The sequence below is a fragment of the Sturnus vulgaris genome, chromosome 4 (genome assembly GCF_052056855.1).
Source record: "Sturnus vulgaris isolate bStuVul1 chromosome 4, bStuVul1.hap1, whole genome shotgun sequence".
Lineage (NCBI taxonomy): Eukaryota > Metazoa > Chordata > Aves > Passeriformes > Sturnidae > Sturnus > Sturnus vulgaris.
This window is the reverse complement of record NC_142246.1, coordinates 26857497-26875759: the sequence shown is the minus strand read 5'-3', so window position 1 is coordinate 26875759 and position 18263 is coordinate 26857497. Positions and strand designations below refer to the sequence as shown.

The window sequence follows — 18263 nt, the reverse complement described above, 5'->3', positions numbered from 1 at the left end:
TCGCTTTAAAAAGACAAGTTTTTTAGCCCTATTACATAAATTCATAAGGGAATTATCAGTTTGACAGGCAGATTGCAATTACAAGGAAACACATTTACTGAGAGCTTGAATTTAGACCTAAAGTCAGTCTCAGATCCCTGCTTCTTCCCACTTTCTAGTAATCAAACTGCTGTGGCCAGCTGGGCACCCGAGCTTGAGAAAACCAGAGCCAGTGGGGCTTGGTGAAAGCATATGGATCCGCCAGAGTGCTTGACAGATGCTTTGAAGAAGAAAGGATAAAGTAAATTCACAGCAGGCAGGTATGCTCTAAAATGGACTCCATCATTAGAAAAGAGGAAAATATTTCAAATCTGGAAACTGAAGATTTGCAGTTCCTCTGCAGTGCTTTTTTCAGTTTCATGTATAAACACAGGATTCCCTATGCAAGCTATATCCAAAATCAGACCCAACTCCCTTCAAATAAAATTTTATTATAATGCTATCAGTCCCTGTAATACATTTCTATTACCTTCTACAGATAGATAAATGAATAGAAAAAGTAATCAAGAATTTTACAAAAAATACACATTATTTCTTGCACAACTTTTGGCTAATGTTAAAGCCACAGTGATTCAGTATCTATTGCAATCCCAGATCACCCTCTATGGACACACCATATACCACCTCCCAAGACCCTGGGAGCTGGAACAGTTCAGGTAAATATAGTCAGTTTGACAATAAATGGTGAAAGGTATCCAAAAGTTGGAGCTTATTTAAGTCAAATTTAAGAGGGTGAAGAGAGAAAACTATCTTAGAAAGGAAAAATTCCACCTTTTCTCTGGCATTTTTTATTAGAGATTTTGTATTTTACTAAACAAAAATTTTATTTCCTACTTTTTATAATGCCATGCTTTATTTTAAACCCCAGACTTTCCAAAGTCAATCCTTTTTAAAGCTACATTTGCATATGTAGTAGTACTAAGAATTTCTGTAGTGAAGAACTTCCCTCCTCTTATAATAAAAGCTTTCACACTGATCCCCTTGGGGAGAAGATTTTCTTTCATACTTCACACTGTTTCACTCTTTTACATATGAATGTAGTCTCTCCTGTAAAAAAAATGAGGAAAACATCCCTGTCATTGTGAGCCCTACCCCCTCGACTGGCACAGCAAGGTTAAAGGCACTCAAACCTCTGCCTGTTTGCTGCAGATCTGACCCACACAGGTCAGACACTTCTGTTTTCTTTACGTTACCAGGGAAAGCAAAACAAGCAGTGTGGCTGGAGTGCGTGTCTGTGCAACAGAAAAACGGATTTGAAAAGGAAAAAAAGAATCCAGGGCTACACTTCCCTCAGTTACTACACCCTTGAATGGAACTGAAACGGTCGTAGCAACTACACAGACCAGAATGATCTTATTAACTATACCAGCATGTCCTTAATTGTACTCAATTTATCAAATGAGCACGTTTCAGCAGCTTTAAAATTCAAAAGGCACTGTGTGTCACCCAAGTTAATATATAGCAGACTCTAAACACATCTGTTATTAAACAAGGGGAAGAAGGGAGTTTGCTCACTCTTTAGTGACATGATCCAAAACATGTAGAAGTGATGGACAGTGGGTTTAACAAGGGGATGACCTCCTGAACAATTTCATGCCGTCTATGTGCACCATGATGCTGCTCACAATGTTATTTTTAATAGAGGTACAAATACAGCTTCTACGTAAAAAACATTGACATGCTGTCAGTGAAACTGCCCATGCTTGCAAGGCAGGTGTTGAAGATGTGCTTTGCACTTGTACTGCCAAATTACTTAGGCACAGGGACAGTACCAGAAGAAGATAAATTAGTTGTTTTGTTAAAACCAGTTTAAATTTTAGATTAAACCAGGAAGAATGAGACAAATCAGAGGAACAGAAAAACTGTTGGGTGGTTGTTCTAGTATCACTTTCCAATAACAAGCAAGGGGTTATAGAAATGAACGCAGTCATACACACCACAACTTCCCGAGCCATCCCATATGGCACCAGTCAGTGATAACCTTTACAGAAAACCAACTTTACTCGCTGAGGTTTGGGGAAAAGGTGAGAGAAGGAAGGGAAGACTCCCCAGTGTTCTCACTTTTCATCTCCTGCTCTTAGAAATGTTAAGATTTCTACAAGAAGTATTTACCTAGAGCTTTCAAGGTTACTGTGGCATTGGTTCTTCCGAAAGGGTTTTCTGCTTGGCATGTGAATTCTCCAGAATCATTAACTCCCACTGAACGGATGTTCAATGTTAATTTCCTTTCGTATCCATAATCACGCAAATTTCTGCTTTTGCTTGTAACAATCTGTCGGTAAAAAACAATTAACATCTAAAACACTGTGTATGCATCATCTTTCCTAGATAAATTAAAAATAGAAGTAATTATAACTTTGCCATATTAATATTCATAACTTTAAACCGGAATAGTAAGCCAGTATGACAAACCTGTCACTAGAATCTCCCCATGCAAATCAAATGTGTGATCAGCTGCCTTGGGAGATAATGTCCTCTCCCCCAAGTCCTATCCTCTCCCCTTCTTTTTTTTTATTTTTCTCCTCAAGCTCCCTTCTAAGGCAAGAATGTGGAGGGACATGGGGTGAGGGTGGGGTGAATTTGGGGCTGTGCTCACCTGCCCCAAGAGAACCAGATGGAGGAGACCAGCCCAAGGCAAAGAACTAGACCTCTGGCTTCTTCAGCTGCTCCCATTACCTGATGACAAGGCTGCTGTGCCCAAGGTCTGACCCAGCTCATTCTGACTAGATTTCCAATACTAAGGTGAGCATTGGTGAGAGGGTGAGTAATCAACTGGAGGTTTTAGTTGCACAAGAAACACTTCTAATTGTAGGGCTTGATGCAAAATGACCACTGAGTCCTGACTTTCCTAATGCTCAGAAGTTGAAGCTTGAAGTCATTGCATCTCAGAAGTGTGGTTCAGCCCTCAAATGGTGCCTGAACTTCAGCAACTCTCCAATGGTTGCAATGCTTCCCAGTGAATGACAGGAGAGAATTTAAGGTCCTGAGGTTTCATTTTAACCATGCTGCTCTACGTTCCAAGGCCACGGCATCTCCTGACTGCAGGCATGCTGCAGAGAGCCCTGCTGGCAGCAGGCTATACACAGCATCCTCCCTCTGGTACCCACTCTGATTCCTGGACCATAGAAATCTCAATTTATTAATCTTAAAGGAAACTGGAAACTTCATTGTTTTAAATATGTCATGATTCTATACATATGCATAGAAAAAATAAATGCTTTGAGATGCTGACTTTAGTCTCTGTGAGAATGTTCAGTATGGTTAGAAAGACTGATAAAATTTACACTGATTAAACCAAATGCAGACCTGGACTTGTTATGATTTTCTATTTGAATTATTGCAATTCTTGCATGTTCCAAGAGCTTCTAGACAAATTAAACCTTCTCAATGCAATTTTGATTCCTCCTGACGTATAATAATCACAAGGAAAGTATATTTAGTATGGATGTGCTTGCTAATAGTCAGTCTCCTAATTTTCCAAAGTGGTGATAACTTCAGTCATACATGAAAAAGCATTTTGATTTCTTTTTCTCTCATCTATTCAGGAAAAAATGTGAATCTACTTAAATATTAAATTTATGTGTTCTTTTTCTATACAAAATTTAATTTGATCGTCAGAATTTCAAAGACAGCAGCTCCTACTATTTACTAGAAAGGACATAAAAGTCAAACTTATTGGGAAAATACTTTCCTTGTGGCTTTTACACATTAAAAAAAAGTTACAAAGCATGAAAAATGAAGGGAAGGCCTCGACTTCATCAATCTGTAACACAGGAAAGGGAGGGGAATGAGAGAAGAGATGAAATGCTCAGATGAAGGTCCTACACAGGAACAAAAGCAGATCTGCACGTCCCAAGCCACCCTCATGTCACTTAGACTTTCTCAATATTCAGAGCTGTGGGGTGGGATTTCTGGAGCAGCAAGTACTTAGCAAGAACAGCCTTGCCAGAGCTGGTGGATTAGCTCAGCACGGCATGCCCAGCCCCCAGGAACAGGATTCCTGTTTGTTATGTGCCCGAGGAGATGTGATTTATCCAAATATCACAGGAGTCTTCCATATACATGGGCTGAAAATTATGTATTCTGGTCACCACCATTAGCAGTAAAAGATCAGTGAATTAGCAAGGGAGAGTATATGGTAGAAGTTACTAAAAGGTCTTCTCAAGGGCTTTTAATTAATTTAAACTTCAGGGTATACCCAGAAGATCAAGAAGCATTCTCAAAAACAACCCAGTGTCTGCTGCTCATTTCAAAGACACAGCTGGCAGCACACTGGCTTACCAGGGAAGGGGATCTCTCTGCCCCTTTGCTGCTAGTATCAAACTCCTGGAGCACTGAGCCTCTCAATAATTTAATCTGGCAATGCCAGTCAGAAACTTCATCTATCACTGGCAGACAGAAGCCAGTTCACTGGTTCATTTTTCAGAGCTTTTCCAGTTAGTGAGGCACACCATGTAATTTAAATGAATTAATCATTCCTGCAAAGGCTTACTACTATTCCTGTCACACACAACCCCATGCTAATTAGCAGGTATTTTACTGTTAATGATAACAACTAGAATATGTAATTTGCAGTCCATGTGTTGATATTTGCAGCTCCCATTGATTGCAATGTGATGTGTAGGCACTCCATGCTTCCGTATTTAGGAAGCCCAACAGAGGTCACCTGAACTTCACATTGAAGAACCTAACTTCAATTTCTTTTCGAGAAGAAAAGCCCATGCAGATGCTTTTCTTCCCAGCCATCATCATGGGCACAGAACAGTTGTTGCCCCCTCACCAGTCTTTGGGACACTGAAGCTTTATAAATGCAACAAATCCAAATCAACACAGTATCAGGTACCCAAGACAAGCATGTGAATGTCTACAGAGAGTCTGTGTACTATGCTGAGGCACATGTGATACAATTAAAGGAACTTACCCCACTTTTGTGAGAAATCCAACTAGCTTGTACACTGCTATCCACATCTGTGATTATGCATGTAACTTCAAACTCTTCCCCTTCTTTGAGAAGCTCATAGCTTTTTGATAAGGTGATGACAGGAAGAGTTTTGTGAACTGGAAGACAATTTAGAAGTTCATTACTTTTCATTAGTTCCAGCTCTTCTGAGGGGGATAAAAATCAACAGTCATTAATTAACTTTCCAATAAAATCAAGGCTCTGAGATGTATTTCAATTTTTTTAATATATTACACAGTTGTTCCTTTACAGCATGTTTCTGCTTCAACCTTGCTTTAAATTACACTTAAAAGTTAGATAATATTTGTTAGAGCATAGCAACTTGCATGAAGAAACCTGAATAATATTGAACCACCAATGAGATGATTCCTTTTGTGACAGTGATTAAAAAGTAGCACTCTGGAACTGAAAACACGGTAAAGATCATCCACTGAAGAACAGCAGCCCAGCACCAACTGCAGATTTTAATTACAGAGCATTGCAGCCAACGGAAAGTACTGTCTGACAGGTCCCTGAAAAGCTCCTGATGGACACCCTAGGAAGGACACGTACAGCTCAAGGACTTCTGCACACCTGTGCCTGAAAGCACCACAACCTCTGCTTACAGTGATGGCTCACAGTTTGCCACCCAAGATGCAGGGGGTGACATGGAGATGTGGGGTAGCTGTACCCTGTTCTGCTTCAGGATGTCTTTTGTCAACAGTCAGGTGTATCTGAGGACTATGTGTCTCCTGCCTCAGCAAAGCTCTTCAGCTCTTCCTTTGTTCCCTTCGTGGTTTGTTTTCCTATTTTCTTCATCCTTTCTTCAAGTTTTCCTCTTTTATTATACTCCAGTTAACTTCCCACTAGGGCTTTTACACAGGAAGACAAACTGTGAATACACCATGTGTAAAGATAAGGTCTTCCAGACTCTCTTTCTGCCTCTGACACAACTTTTGTAGTTTTCTTAGGTAAACTCTACAAAACCTAGGAAAACCCCATGCTTCTCAGCCATTCATACTTTAACAATAACGTTTTCCTCATGCTGCTGCAAGAAGCTACAGAAGAGAACAAAGAAACATGTTTGCTCTCTTCAGATATAAAGGCTCACACAAAAATCCCCCTCAGCATTCAGCATTTCCCAAGTGACAGGAGGATGCCAGTGCAGAAGGCATTCTGTGTTCTCATCTGCCAGAAATATCTCTGGACATCCCAAAAAAATCCCTAAGTTCATAAAACCCCTCATTGTTTTGAGAAGGGCTGTACATAAACACTCCCTGTGCTATCACAGCAGTTCTGTGTCTGAGTACTCCTGCACAGCTTCCTGTTTCACGATGCCTTTTCAGTCTTTCTGCACCAGAAGTTCACATCTGAGGGTCCGAGTGCCACGGTTATAACTAGAAAAACATTACCCATCAAAGTGTCTCCAATGCATTTAAATGTTGAGCCAAGGAGAAAGTGGGAGTTTTACTTGATGAACTCAGTAAGGACAGAACACTATAGCACAGTCATTACAATACTGAGAGTATATGATGCTGAATTTCCAAATCATCAGGAAAAGATGATGCATACAGCAAACTCCTCGCTTGAGATGGTCCTCACTCCTCAACCCCTTGGCCCACCTCCAAGGAGAATGGGCAGTTCCCACAGGCCCTGCCATGGAACAAACACCAACGTGTGCCCTCATCTCACCACAGGGCAGCCCTCCTTCCCCAGCACAAGGCACTGTGCTGCCATGGCCTGGCACGATGCAGGCAGCAGGGATGGATGAGCACACCAGCCTGCTGGCCCAAGCCGTGCTCTCCCTCTTTCAGCAGCAGCCCCAGCTGCAGCAAGAGGTGGCTTCCTTCCCAGTGTCCAGAGCTACATGGAGAACAAACTCATGTACTCGCCCCTGAGGAAACGCCAAGCCAGCCTGGCTTGCTGAACTGCTCCCTCCACTTCGCTCCTGGGTATTTACTAATAATGACACACAGGTAAGTGTAGGCTCCAAACTGCCCAGACAAAACCGGCCTGTGCAGTCCTGGGGACAAACACTAGGCTTCTCCTCCTTCCCAAAACCACCTAAGCACCCAACCCTAGGGAACAGGGGTGGGGGAAGGTCAAGTGTAGGGTATGACCAACAGATTTGCCAAGTGCAGTGCTGCATGTAGCAGCTCAGCCACAACGCATTCCTCATCTGTGCACACAGTGCAGTTGTGACCATCTTCATTCAGTAATAATGAAGACAAAGACCTTCTCCTTCCACAAGCTCTGCCTGTCCACCAAAACTCTCTTCTTCAATGTCATCAATCAGTTCCTTCTACTGTCACTTGTGGGCAACAGACACAGGGTCAGGCACCAAAATAATTTTGCCTGCACAAACCTGTACAAACCTCAGGGTGCTTGTTTGCCCTCAGAATTTAACAGCATAACCCACATTTCTTATAAGGATGAAAAAAATGCCTGGAAATCACCAGGAACAGAAAATAAAATTCATAATGGCCAAACCTTCTGAGCACAGCCACAAGCTGCGTGTGTCACAACATCAATCTGTGTCCTGTCGCAACTTGCCCAAAACAAGCTTTCTAAGCTCACCACTTTCCTCTGTGAGGCTTCACAGCCCTTCTCTACACCTCCTGGTTATCTACAAGAAGGCAAAAATCCTGTGTTACCTGGTCTCACATTCAGGAAAATCTTCTCTGATATCTTCTCAACTCCATTCTGCTTGGCCAAGCACTGGTAGCAGCCCTTGAACGACCTCTGCACGTTCTTTATAACAATGCCTTTCTGGGGATTGGGAATGAATGTCATATTTTTGGGGAGACGTTTGCCATCACATTTTCTCAGTGTGAAATTTGCAACATCTGGATCTGTTAGTGGGCACACTAGCAGGATGTCACTGTCTTCTCTCCCATAGATCAGAGAATCAACAAGGAAGAGCACATTTGGATCTGTGAAGAAACACAAAGATCTGTCAGACAAGCTGGCATGGGAACTTCTGATTACCCTAACTCTACAATTGGGCACTTGTCAAAAAAAGTTTTACTTTCAGCCAGTAAAACTGAGTATTGCCTAATTCATGTTTACCAAGACACATTAAATTTTCTCCTAAAAGAGCAGCATGACAGGAGACGTGCAGGAGCATCCAATACCAGATACACTAAAGAATCATATGCACTAAAAATAATCATACTGCTTTTTTTATTTGGAGATGGAAGGCATTTTTTGCCTTGTTTAGGTCCAAAATATCCCCACAACAGTAAACAGATTTTCACAGACCACTAGAAGTAATTTGCTTTTAGCTAGTGGCAGGGCTGTAAGGTTTCATACCCACGGGAAGATTTGAAAGAAATTTATGAGCAAATGGAAGTTGAAAAGCACCTAAATTATGGTTTTCACTTCTGTAAAATACATAATCTAAATGAACACACATTGCTACCAGAGGAAGCAGCAAACAACTTCTCTCTTTCTCTCTGCTCCCTGAAAGCAGAGATTATTTTTAGCCTTCTTAGAAGAAAAACTGGGCATACAAACAGCATATCTGATTGAAAAATAATCATGCAATCTTTCACAAGGTAACTTTCCTCTAGCATTTCATCTCGGCCAACCAACAGCACCCAAACATACCGTACTTCAAACACTTCTACAACCAAAGTCGAAGCCCGTGATGTCATGACCTTGAAATGCTAAGAAGCTGGCAAACACAAAAATAAAGGAATGTGTGATGACAAACCCTCTGTAAAAGTTTATTTCAGATTCCATCTGTGCTCTCTACAGAGTAGAATGAATTAGAAAAACAAAAACAGAGACAAAAGTTTTCCTTCTTTTTTGCAAACGTGCTTACAACTTGAATAACTAGAGATCAACAAACCATGGCTTACCAAGGAAGACTGAAAGAATTTGTTTAAGGTGATGGACAATGTGCATTTGGTTTAAGACAAGAAGTACCAGGCTGAAAATGAAGCCTGGGATGTTTATGAAAGCAATTCACTACATCAGGTGTTCCTCATCACTGAACAGAGAAGTTACTGGCTGGTTTCTAGCTTAGAGTGAGCGTGTAGCTTTAGCTGAATTTGATATTACCACCCAAGAAACCCCCACAAACTACAGGTTTTGAAGCATCAGTCTAGAATTAGAGGCTGGAGACTACTAAGATATGAAAATAAAGTAAATAATTTCTGAACAGAACCAAAATGTGGTATTTTGCAGAGAGAGATCTTAGAAGAAATACTATGACTAGCTGTCACTTATGAGCAGGAAGAGGATGGATTAAAAGTGCTCATCTAAATGTCCCTGCTAACAGACATAGCTCATTGCTTTCTACTCAGTCTCCCTTTCTCCAGTATGGACAGAACCAAGACATCTTCATTAGGCAGAAGGTATGGCTCCCCGCAACCAAAAAAAATATTTGAAAACATCAGGAACAAACACCTGTTTCACTAAACGCTGAAATTGCAGCAGAATTGCTGAGGTGCTCCCCTTGCATCTTCAATCCCTGTCTGGAAGGGAACAGCACAGCGAGAAGACACGAAATAACTTCTATAGAGAATCCAGACACAAACAAGGTTGCTCATGGTCGTGTTCTTCCCTTCATGGCCTTCTGCCCCATGGACATCTTCCACTGCACTTGCCTTTTGGGCACACTGCAGGTTTCCATCACAAGACACGGTAGTGCTTATTAGTCCTTCCATCTGAGAAGACTTGAGATCAAAATCAAGAGATTTTTTTTCTCTTACACAGGAGTCTGAAGTAGGCTTGCTTGGATCAGGAAAAAATGCTTTTATAGATACAACATAGGTACTTTCTACCAAAACAGAAAGGTGAAGCAGGTATACATCCACAGTCTGTCAACACTGTGTCATTCTTGGTCACAGAAACAGAAGAAATTTGGATTTAGTAGGTTCAGAAGAACCCAAGATCTCAACGGATGCCACCATTCTAGGTATCAATCACTATGCAGGATCAAGTTTCTTGGTCTCGTTCTCTCTTTAATCCTCCCTTTAGAAGCAGAGAAGTATAATGGCATGTTTGTGGCAACCCCACAAGCAGCAGAGCATATGGCAGTATCTTACAGGTGATGGAAGATGTCATTAAATCACGCCTGATGCAAAATAATGGTCAACCTCACAAACATACTTATTTCACTGCCAGGAACATGTCAAAGTTAAGGTTGTCTGTTTTTCACGCAACTGAGACAAAAAAGATAAAAACGTGTCACATGAGGGCCACACAACTTCCCTGATGCTTTGGTAATCATGCTCAGGAGAGCTGCCTGCTATCCTGAGGTGAAGGAATGTAATGGAAGGCAAAAACATCTCTTTGATCATAGCTATCCTGAGGTGAAGGAGTCACTCATGTAATGGAAGGCAAAACATCTTTATGACCATAGCTATCTGGGATAATTACCATGACCTTCAGAAAAACATCGTGGTAGGTAAAATCAAGACTGTTTACTACATATAGGTAAAATACATGTCAGATTTCCTTTAGTCATAGTCTCAGAGAAAAACAGAAAGTCAAGAAAACTTATCCATGGTAGCTGCATGGCTATTTGGAGAATTCAGGAGCAGTTAAAGGAGCACTCTTTAAATTGTGTGGCTGTTATGCCAGATATCTTCCCTCAGGAAAATAACTTCCACTGTGCTGTGCTGGTATCTCCCTGTCTTGGAGAACAGTCTAGCAGTAATTCTCAAAGGACCAGCAGGGTTCCAAGAGGGCTCTTTGAGACAACCCCTGTTGGTCAAGGAATGCTGTCTTAAGAAAGTGGATGCCGTAGGAATTTTTTTCCATCAATAGTTTAGGAAGACCACCAGAGCTATGTGAAGGAGAAGCAAAGTAACAATTTTCCTCGGAAAGTAAATGGAATACCAGCCATGGTAAACTGTGAGCTTGGGGGCAGCTGATGTAGACATACATCAGCAGAGAAGAAATCTGAAGAAAACACCGCACAAAGAAGAGTAATAAAGGATTGATAAATGTGTCAGAGCAGAAGCACATTTTTTCCTGTCAGAGACATTTCTGATCAGTCACAAGGTAGATCAGAAGCCGAAGGCAGAGGAATCTTCACTGTTTGCTGGCTTAGGCCTGGGAGCACAGTCTCAAAAGACCAAATCCTTTAGGCTGACTGTCTCAGTAAATTAAAACCTTGGGACCACACTTCACATGACTCCATACTGATGGATGGCATAGAATTAAAAAGACATTTCTACATATTTCTTGCTTTTTCACTGTGTAACTGACTAATACAACAGAATCAGGTCACTTAGGTGGCGTCTAGAAAGGGAGCTTGGATAAACTTCACCACAAAATTAATGAGGATGTAAAGAGGAACTCATCCAGAATTTCACACTGCTGACAAAGGCCATTGCAAGCAAAGCAGAGAATGAGGTTTCTTCCTACTGGACAGGGAAGAAGATTTCTTCTACCAGACTGTGCTCTGCCCCTGTACTTCCAGTTCATTCTCTCCTCCAACATTTATTGCCCTATTATTTTGGGAATGGAAAACGAGAGCGGGTGGCGGGAAGGGGAGGGGTGGGAAGCAAAAATAATACCTCCATTGTTATTTACCTTTAACAAAAACATAGTAAGAGGAGACAATACTCCCTTTGCTTCTGCATGTGTATCTGCCTATGTCTCTGACTGTTGTGTTTTTGGTGTACCACTCTTTCTCATTGGAAGTCCTTGCTTTTGCCAATGGGTCCGAATTCTGGAAGTTCCAAGTCACAGGTCCCTCCTCGTTGCACATCAGCCTTAATTCCTCCCCTTTATTCAAAACCCGTACATGGGACAGTGCTCCACCTGGAAAAGAAAAAGCACAAAACAGAATGTCTGTCAATACAACACACTCTTTTTTTCTGTGGAAAAATTATTATTTTATAGTTGTATATGTGCAACTAATATTTTGGGAATTATTTCTTAAAAGTACTAAGCTGCAATGGCACTGTGCAATTCTACAGACACCTTTTGGCTTGTAAGACCTTTGGCACACAGAGAAAATAAGGAGTGCAGGTGGAAACTGGCCTCTAGAAAACCTTTTGAAACTAAATCTTCAGATGCACCACTTTCTGCAATGTTTTGGCTTTTGAATGGGAACAGACCCAAGCTATTTAAAAATTAAATTCAAGAACATATGAGTCTGATCCTACATGGCAGCACTTTTAATCATTCTTTGTCATTCACTCAGTATGTTGCCAAGAACTAAAGTTTCCTTGCTCAACAGTTATCTTTTTATAACTGCTCTCTCATGTATTCAGAAGCTCCAGTCATACTCTTGAATTAGAAGTGTCCAGTTAAATGAAGGCATCAGTACATGCTTTCCATACTTGCTTGTTTCTTTACCTGAAGTGCCAATTCGACATTTCTTACACAAAAAAAAAAAACATGCAAAATATTCTTCAAGTTTCCATAAAAATTAGTTTCACTTGAGGCACCAATCTCCCACCAAAGCTGCTCTAATTGACCATTTAGCTTCTTTCTCACAGAAACTCCCTAACACAACATTTTAAACATTCTCACAAAATATTTTCTCTGTAAAATTAGCAGCTCCAGTTCACAGTTCCCAATCACTTCTCAACTGTCTACACAGAGAAAGGTGCACATTTAGGCTTCCTTAGCTCTACTGTTAGGGCAAGCCAATCAGGGAGTTGCTGAGTTAGCATACCCATGATTTTGAAAATCTTAATGAGCCTGCAAAAATGGAGTTCATAGTCAGAAATCCAGAGAAATTCTCACTGTTTCGGACCTACTTGAATGTCAGAAGAACATATACAAATACTGAGGTGATCTTGCAGTAACAAACTCTTCCCCTTTCAGAGTGGCTCTTCAGTGCTAGGAGTAATCCTTAGCTTACAATAACTGTGCTGTTTGCTCATGTCAGTTGTACAAGACTGTACAACATCCTGTGGTAGTAGCAGAGTCATGCCAGTGAAAATACTACTTGTATGCAAAAACACACTGCAGCTCCATTCAGAGGCTGAATTTCCCTACCCACACAGAAAATAACAGACGGTCATGAAAAACAATCGGATAATTACTTGGGATGAGGTTATACATTCCAGACTTAATTCACTCATCTCACAGCTTTAGTCGTTCTTAAGGTATAAAATGGATTAAGACCAGGTCAGGTAACTGCTCCTCTTCCTGACAAATCTACCCCAGAGTAGGAAGCAAAGGATGGTCAGACCACCTGCAGAGACTAATTACTTTGTTTGTAGTCTCAAAGCAGCCCTCCTTGGAATTATAATTTATCAGTGTTAAACTCAACTGGCACTCATTCTTCCAGTGTCACCAAGCAATTTTCCAGATGAGGTCCACTAATCCTGCATATATGCTTCCATGAGAGAATGCGTAAACAACCATCCTAGAAATAAAAATTGCCAGAAAAAGGCAGAGAAAAACAACTGTTAATTTCAAATCCTCTACCTCAAAGTGCAGGTGAGTGTCTGAGCTGTGGTACAATAGCTCAAACAAGAAGAATGAAAGTCCAAGGTCTCAGAAGAACAAGTCCCAGCCAGCAGTGGCATGGTAAACAGGAAAACTGGAAAAATTCTTTGCCCTGGGCAAAGAGGTGCCTGGCAGCACAGTTAAGGCAAGAAGACATCTAATTTTCAAACCCCTCAGATCATAGGCAGGAACTTTTGGCATGTGAGAAGACAGAGGGCAAAGACCTCTGAAAAGGGCTTGTGAACAACCATGCCAAGTACTTCATGGGGACTCTGTGGAAGACTTCTCTGCTGCTTCCCACAGACTACAGGGCACTTCAAGAGACAAGTTACATGAGCTGCATACAACAGCGAAAGTGTGGTGTGGTATAGCTGTGCTGGCATGAGCTTAACAGACGAGTCAGGGAGGACTGATAAAGCAGAAGATGTGCACAACATTCACTGGCATCACTCCATGCCTGCAGCCAGCAAGGTCAAGTGTAGGGTATCACCAACAGATTTTCAGAGGAAAAGAGACCCATTAGAGGTAGCAGTGTAAAGATTAATGTCGTAATTGACCTGCTACCTGAGGAAGGATTTGTCAAACCATATATATCACTGTGTTGTGTGTAAATGCTGACAGGTTCTGCAGTAACAAACTCTTCCCCTTATGAAAGCCAGCTCAACAGTCCTACAAATACCCCATGTCCTTCTGATGCACAGCACAGCTCTGTACAGCTGGACTGGACATGTAACAGCCATGCCTGAGCCAGGGGGAACACTTCTCAAAACCCAACACCACTTGCATGCAAAAACACACTCTGCAGGTCCATTCAGAGGCTGAATTTCCCTACCCACACAGAAAATAACAGACGGTCATGAAAAACAATCGGATAATTACTTGGGATGAGGTTATACATTCCAGACTTAATTCACTCATCTCACAGCTTTAGTCGTTCTTAAGGTATAAAATGGATTAAGACCAGGTCAGGTAACTGCTCCTCTTCCTGACAAATCTACCCCAGAGTAGGAAGCAAAGGATGGTCAGACCACCTGCAGAGACTAATTACTTTGTGGTCTGGGTTTTGGAGGAAGCCCTTGTTCTCTCCCCATCTCCCTCGGATGAAGATTTACCAGTGCTAAACCCAATAGACAAGTTCACCAGTGCCTGTTTTTCCAGTACCACCAGAAATTTTCCATGAGTTCCACTAATCCCCTACATAAACTCACATGACTGAACAGATAAAAAAGTATCCCACGAAAAAATAATTGCCAGAAAGATTAGAAAAACACAATTTCATATTTTTACGGAATGTTTATGATTCTTATCTACTCTTTTCCCTAGCTCTCGTCCTATCCACTCCAGTGAGGAGTTCAAGTTTTTGTAACACTTACTAGCAGGATTATCTAGCAAGTTATTAGAAAGTTTTTAAAGGTAGTAAACAACACAGCAGAGCCTGACCTGTCCAGAGGCACAAGAAATACATTATGTAGCAGATCTGGGGAAAAAAATGAGGAAACTAGTACAATGTGGTGAAGCATCACTCATTTCGAGATTATTTTGCTATGGTTTCTTTTACGCCATCTGAATTCTCAGCAAAACAATTTACAAATTGAATAATGCCTTGTGCAAAGCATTCCTAGAGTGTAAAGGGTTTGTTTTTTTCTTGTCTTCCGAAAATGTCTCTTTAAAAATACTATGACAGTGTAGGGACAACTGGTTGTAAACACAATGATTATTAGATTTGCTTCATATTATGCACCAAAATATCATCTGTCTTTAAAAAGAGAGTTAAGATGGTGTTTAGAAAGATGAGAAAGACTTTGTATCTTCTTTGTGGAGGAATAATTAAGTGACAGAAATCTGAGAGTTTAACTAACAACTTGTAATCTGGTGCACTAATCCCCACAGCATGTGTCCATCTGCTCTCTCCTCATCTTTTCTCAGACTCATGTCTGAGACTGCTCCATTTGTATGGCATCCGAGTGATGGGGCTCTTTCCAGGCCCTCTGTTGCTCTTGGGGACTCCAGCAACATCAACTGTGTAATCACAGCCACGACACCAAGACCCATAATTCAGGAATCAGTTGTGTTGGCACTATATATGCTAGAAATAGCAAGGGATCTCCAAGTGTCAAACCCCATGCTGTCTCTTCCCAGAGCTCTGTGTTCAGCCCAGGTGGGATCATGGCTTTACCAGTCACGAGCAGGACTGTAAACTTTCTGAGCAATGGGACAGAGGAACTCACTGCTGTGTCCCCACTGAAGTTTTACAGGTATGGGTGTGCAACCTTACTTTGTTATCTACCCCACATCTGGGCATGCCACGCTCTCTCCACCTCTTTACACCTTTGAAAAGGAGGTGGAGTACTACTTCAATATTCAGCTGAGTGTCCCCATCTCAGCGAGGCCCACCTGACCACATGAACAACTCAGGACAAGGAGAAGAGAGGAAACCTGTCTTCTGCCCACATGGGCCCTGTGGTCTCCAGTGGGGCAGATGATCCCACCGTTGATCATAGATTGTGGATCCCACCGTGACACATTCAACATTCCCACACACTGCACAGCCAGAGTACCACACTGGGATTCTGGATGACCCTCTAGAGTTGTCCTCAAGGGCAACTAGAGGGTGTAGTTATTATATGCTAACAAAAATACACTGATAATGGCAAATATGTCACAATTTAAAAAAACTGAAATAAACTAATAAGCTCAGAATTGTACAGCCCAAGTTCCATTTTGGATGTCCTAAATTTGAGTCCTACAGCTGAAGAGCTTCACTTCCACAACCCTAACTTCTCCATGTAATATAACAAACTTGAGTTAAAAACTACAATGCTGGGATCACTTAGGAACAAGGCTGCGTAACTGAAAAGAAGAATATATGAATATATTAAAATGAAGGGAGAGGAGGAAAGAGGAGGAGTACAGCAGTTGTGAATTCAACATGCAGAAGGAACATCTGGAAAACCAGGCTGGAGGAATTAGAACATCAAACAGCTGTAGATAGTACTGATAGGAAATGCAGGTCAAATTGCAGGGATATGATTAAGGACAGCAGAATGTTCCTGTAACAATTAAGGGATGTGCAAACAACAAAAGCTCTGGCTAAGGAGTGAACCATCCTGGGAAAAAAATACAGTTAATGCTGGAGCTTTTCAGCCTCAGCACAACACTTCTGTAGCATGGAAGAGCACATCAGGTGCAAGTCCACATCAAGCTTGCAAGCAACTAGAAACCATCTCCAGCTGCCAAGCAAACAAAGGATGTGGGACTGCCATGGAAGAAGATGAAGAGTCAAACACTGTGGATTTTATTCCCAGCTCTGCCACAGATTTCCTGCACAACCTTAGGCCAACAGGTTAGTCTCTCTCTGGCCGCTTCCTCTTTCAACTCTTATCTAAACATTAAAAGGAACAAGAAGTTTGTGGCAGCTCTATAACACAACAGATTGCTTCCAAATAAAAATAAAACAAAAAACCCTGTGCCTTATCCCACGTCTTTCCACTTTCAAGTTGTGTCAAACATCACCAAGGGCACAGGCAGAGTGTGGCTTCACAGCACAGTCACAACCTGCTCACATCCAGTACCAGCCTCTCTGCCAGGACTGGCAGCACCCTGCCCACAGGTTCACTGCTGCTCAGCAGGGGCACATCCCTCACCCTGCCTCCCCAAGGGCTGGGACACATTGAAAGGGCATGGCAGGCTCTTCTGAGCTTCTGCCTTTTCCCCTTGCAGTTGTCTATAATCTTCATAGTCATCATCATTTAAGCTGTACAAACACTGCACAACGAAAATAGCGACCTGACCATGACCTGATCCTGACCATGATTTCTAAAGCAGTTAGCGTTTTTCTATCATAAATGCACAGAGGAGCTAAACTTCAAGTTACAAAATGTCCACAACTTTTGTGTAAGATTGTGGGGATTGCATACAATTGGAGAGATTATTTTTTTTCAGTGCCTATGCATTCTGGGCACTGGCTTCATTTCAAGGGCTATCGCTTAGACCTTACTCACCGTGGTTTTTCATCTACAACAACATAAGAGAGCAGAAACAAGAGATATGCTTTATCAGTTAAAGTAGTGGCACTGCTGTAGATGCCATGGTCCAGGGATATCAGCAAGACATGGCTTGCAGGGAAGTAATATCCTCTTTCAGCAAACCCAGCGCTGCTGGAAAAAAGCAGCGTTTTCAGACACACAAGTTCCCTGCAGGTCTGAAAGAAGAGCAGAAGCAAAATCATCTCTTTTACACAAGTGCAGAGGTCCTAGACAGAAGCCTGCTTAATCCTCTCTAGAGTAATTTACACACAGGTCTAATTGAGGAATATCACCTTTCCAACTCTGTCTCTTATTTGTTAAAGCCACTACGACAGTTGACATATGCTATGATGGACAAGAATGTAAGATCCTTTCAATTGCATTTTCTTTGTCCTGCCATTTCATGCCCCAAGGAAGACTATAAAGTGTCAAAGTTGCATGTTAATTGCACTGGAACAACTTGAATTTACTCTGATGTATAAAATCCCCCAGATTTTTAAAAGGAGAGATGCTATCATATGCTTACTTGTTTTGTTCCACTTCACTAAACAGACATTCTCCCTTATGCTAGATGAAAAGTTTAGCAATGGCAAATGTCAGTTTTAAATTATTTGATCTGAAAGCTACATGAGATCCTGTTTCAGCCAGGCTGTGGGGGAGAAAGTAGCTAGCAAAAGAAACCATCCACACCAACACCCACACTAGCGTCTTCCTCAAGGACACAGACCAAAAAATACCCAAGACATGATTGTCCCTGCAAGTGCCATGGACTCTCAGCATATCTGAATGACACAAATCCTTGCTGGCCCCTCTCCTCCACCCCAGTATCTTTTCAG

General features: G+C 41.6%; 1 protein-coding gene across 1 annotated transcript in view; it reads right to left on the bottom strand.

Annotated features, from left to right (window-relative positions):
* Window positions 1–18263, bottom strand: part of KIT (KIT proto-oncogene, receptor tyrosine kinase) — a 54595-nt gene that overhangs the window by 25276 nt on the left and 11056 nt on the right. Inside the window, exons 2-5 of the mRNA XM_088163372.1 lie at window positions 11528–11758; window positions 7633–7911; window positions 4961–5097; window positions 2152–2311 (exon numbers count right to left, since the gene is read on the bottom strand). Of these exons, the coding sequence (XP_088019498.1) occupies window positions 2152–2311; window positions 4961–5097; window positions 7633–7911; window positions 11528–11758 (807 nt within the window). The remainder of the gene's footprint in view (window positions 1–2151; window positions 2312–4960; window positions 5098–7632; window positions 7912–11527; window positions 11759–18263) is intronic.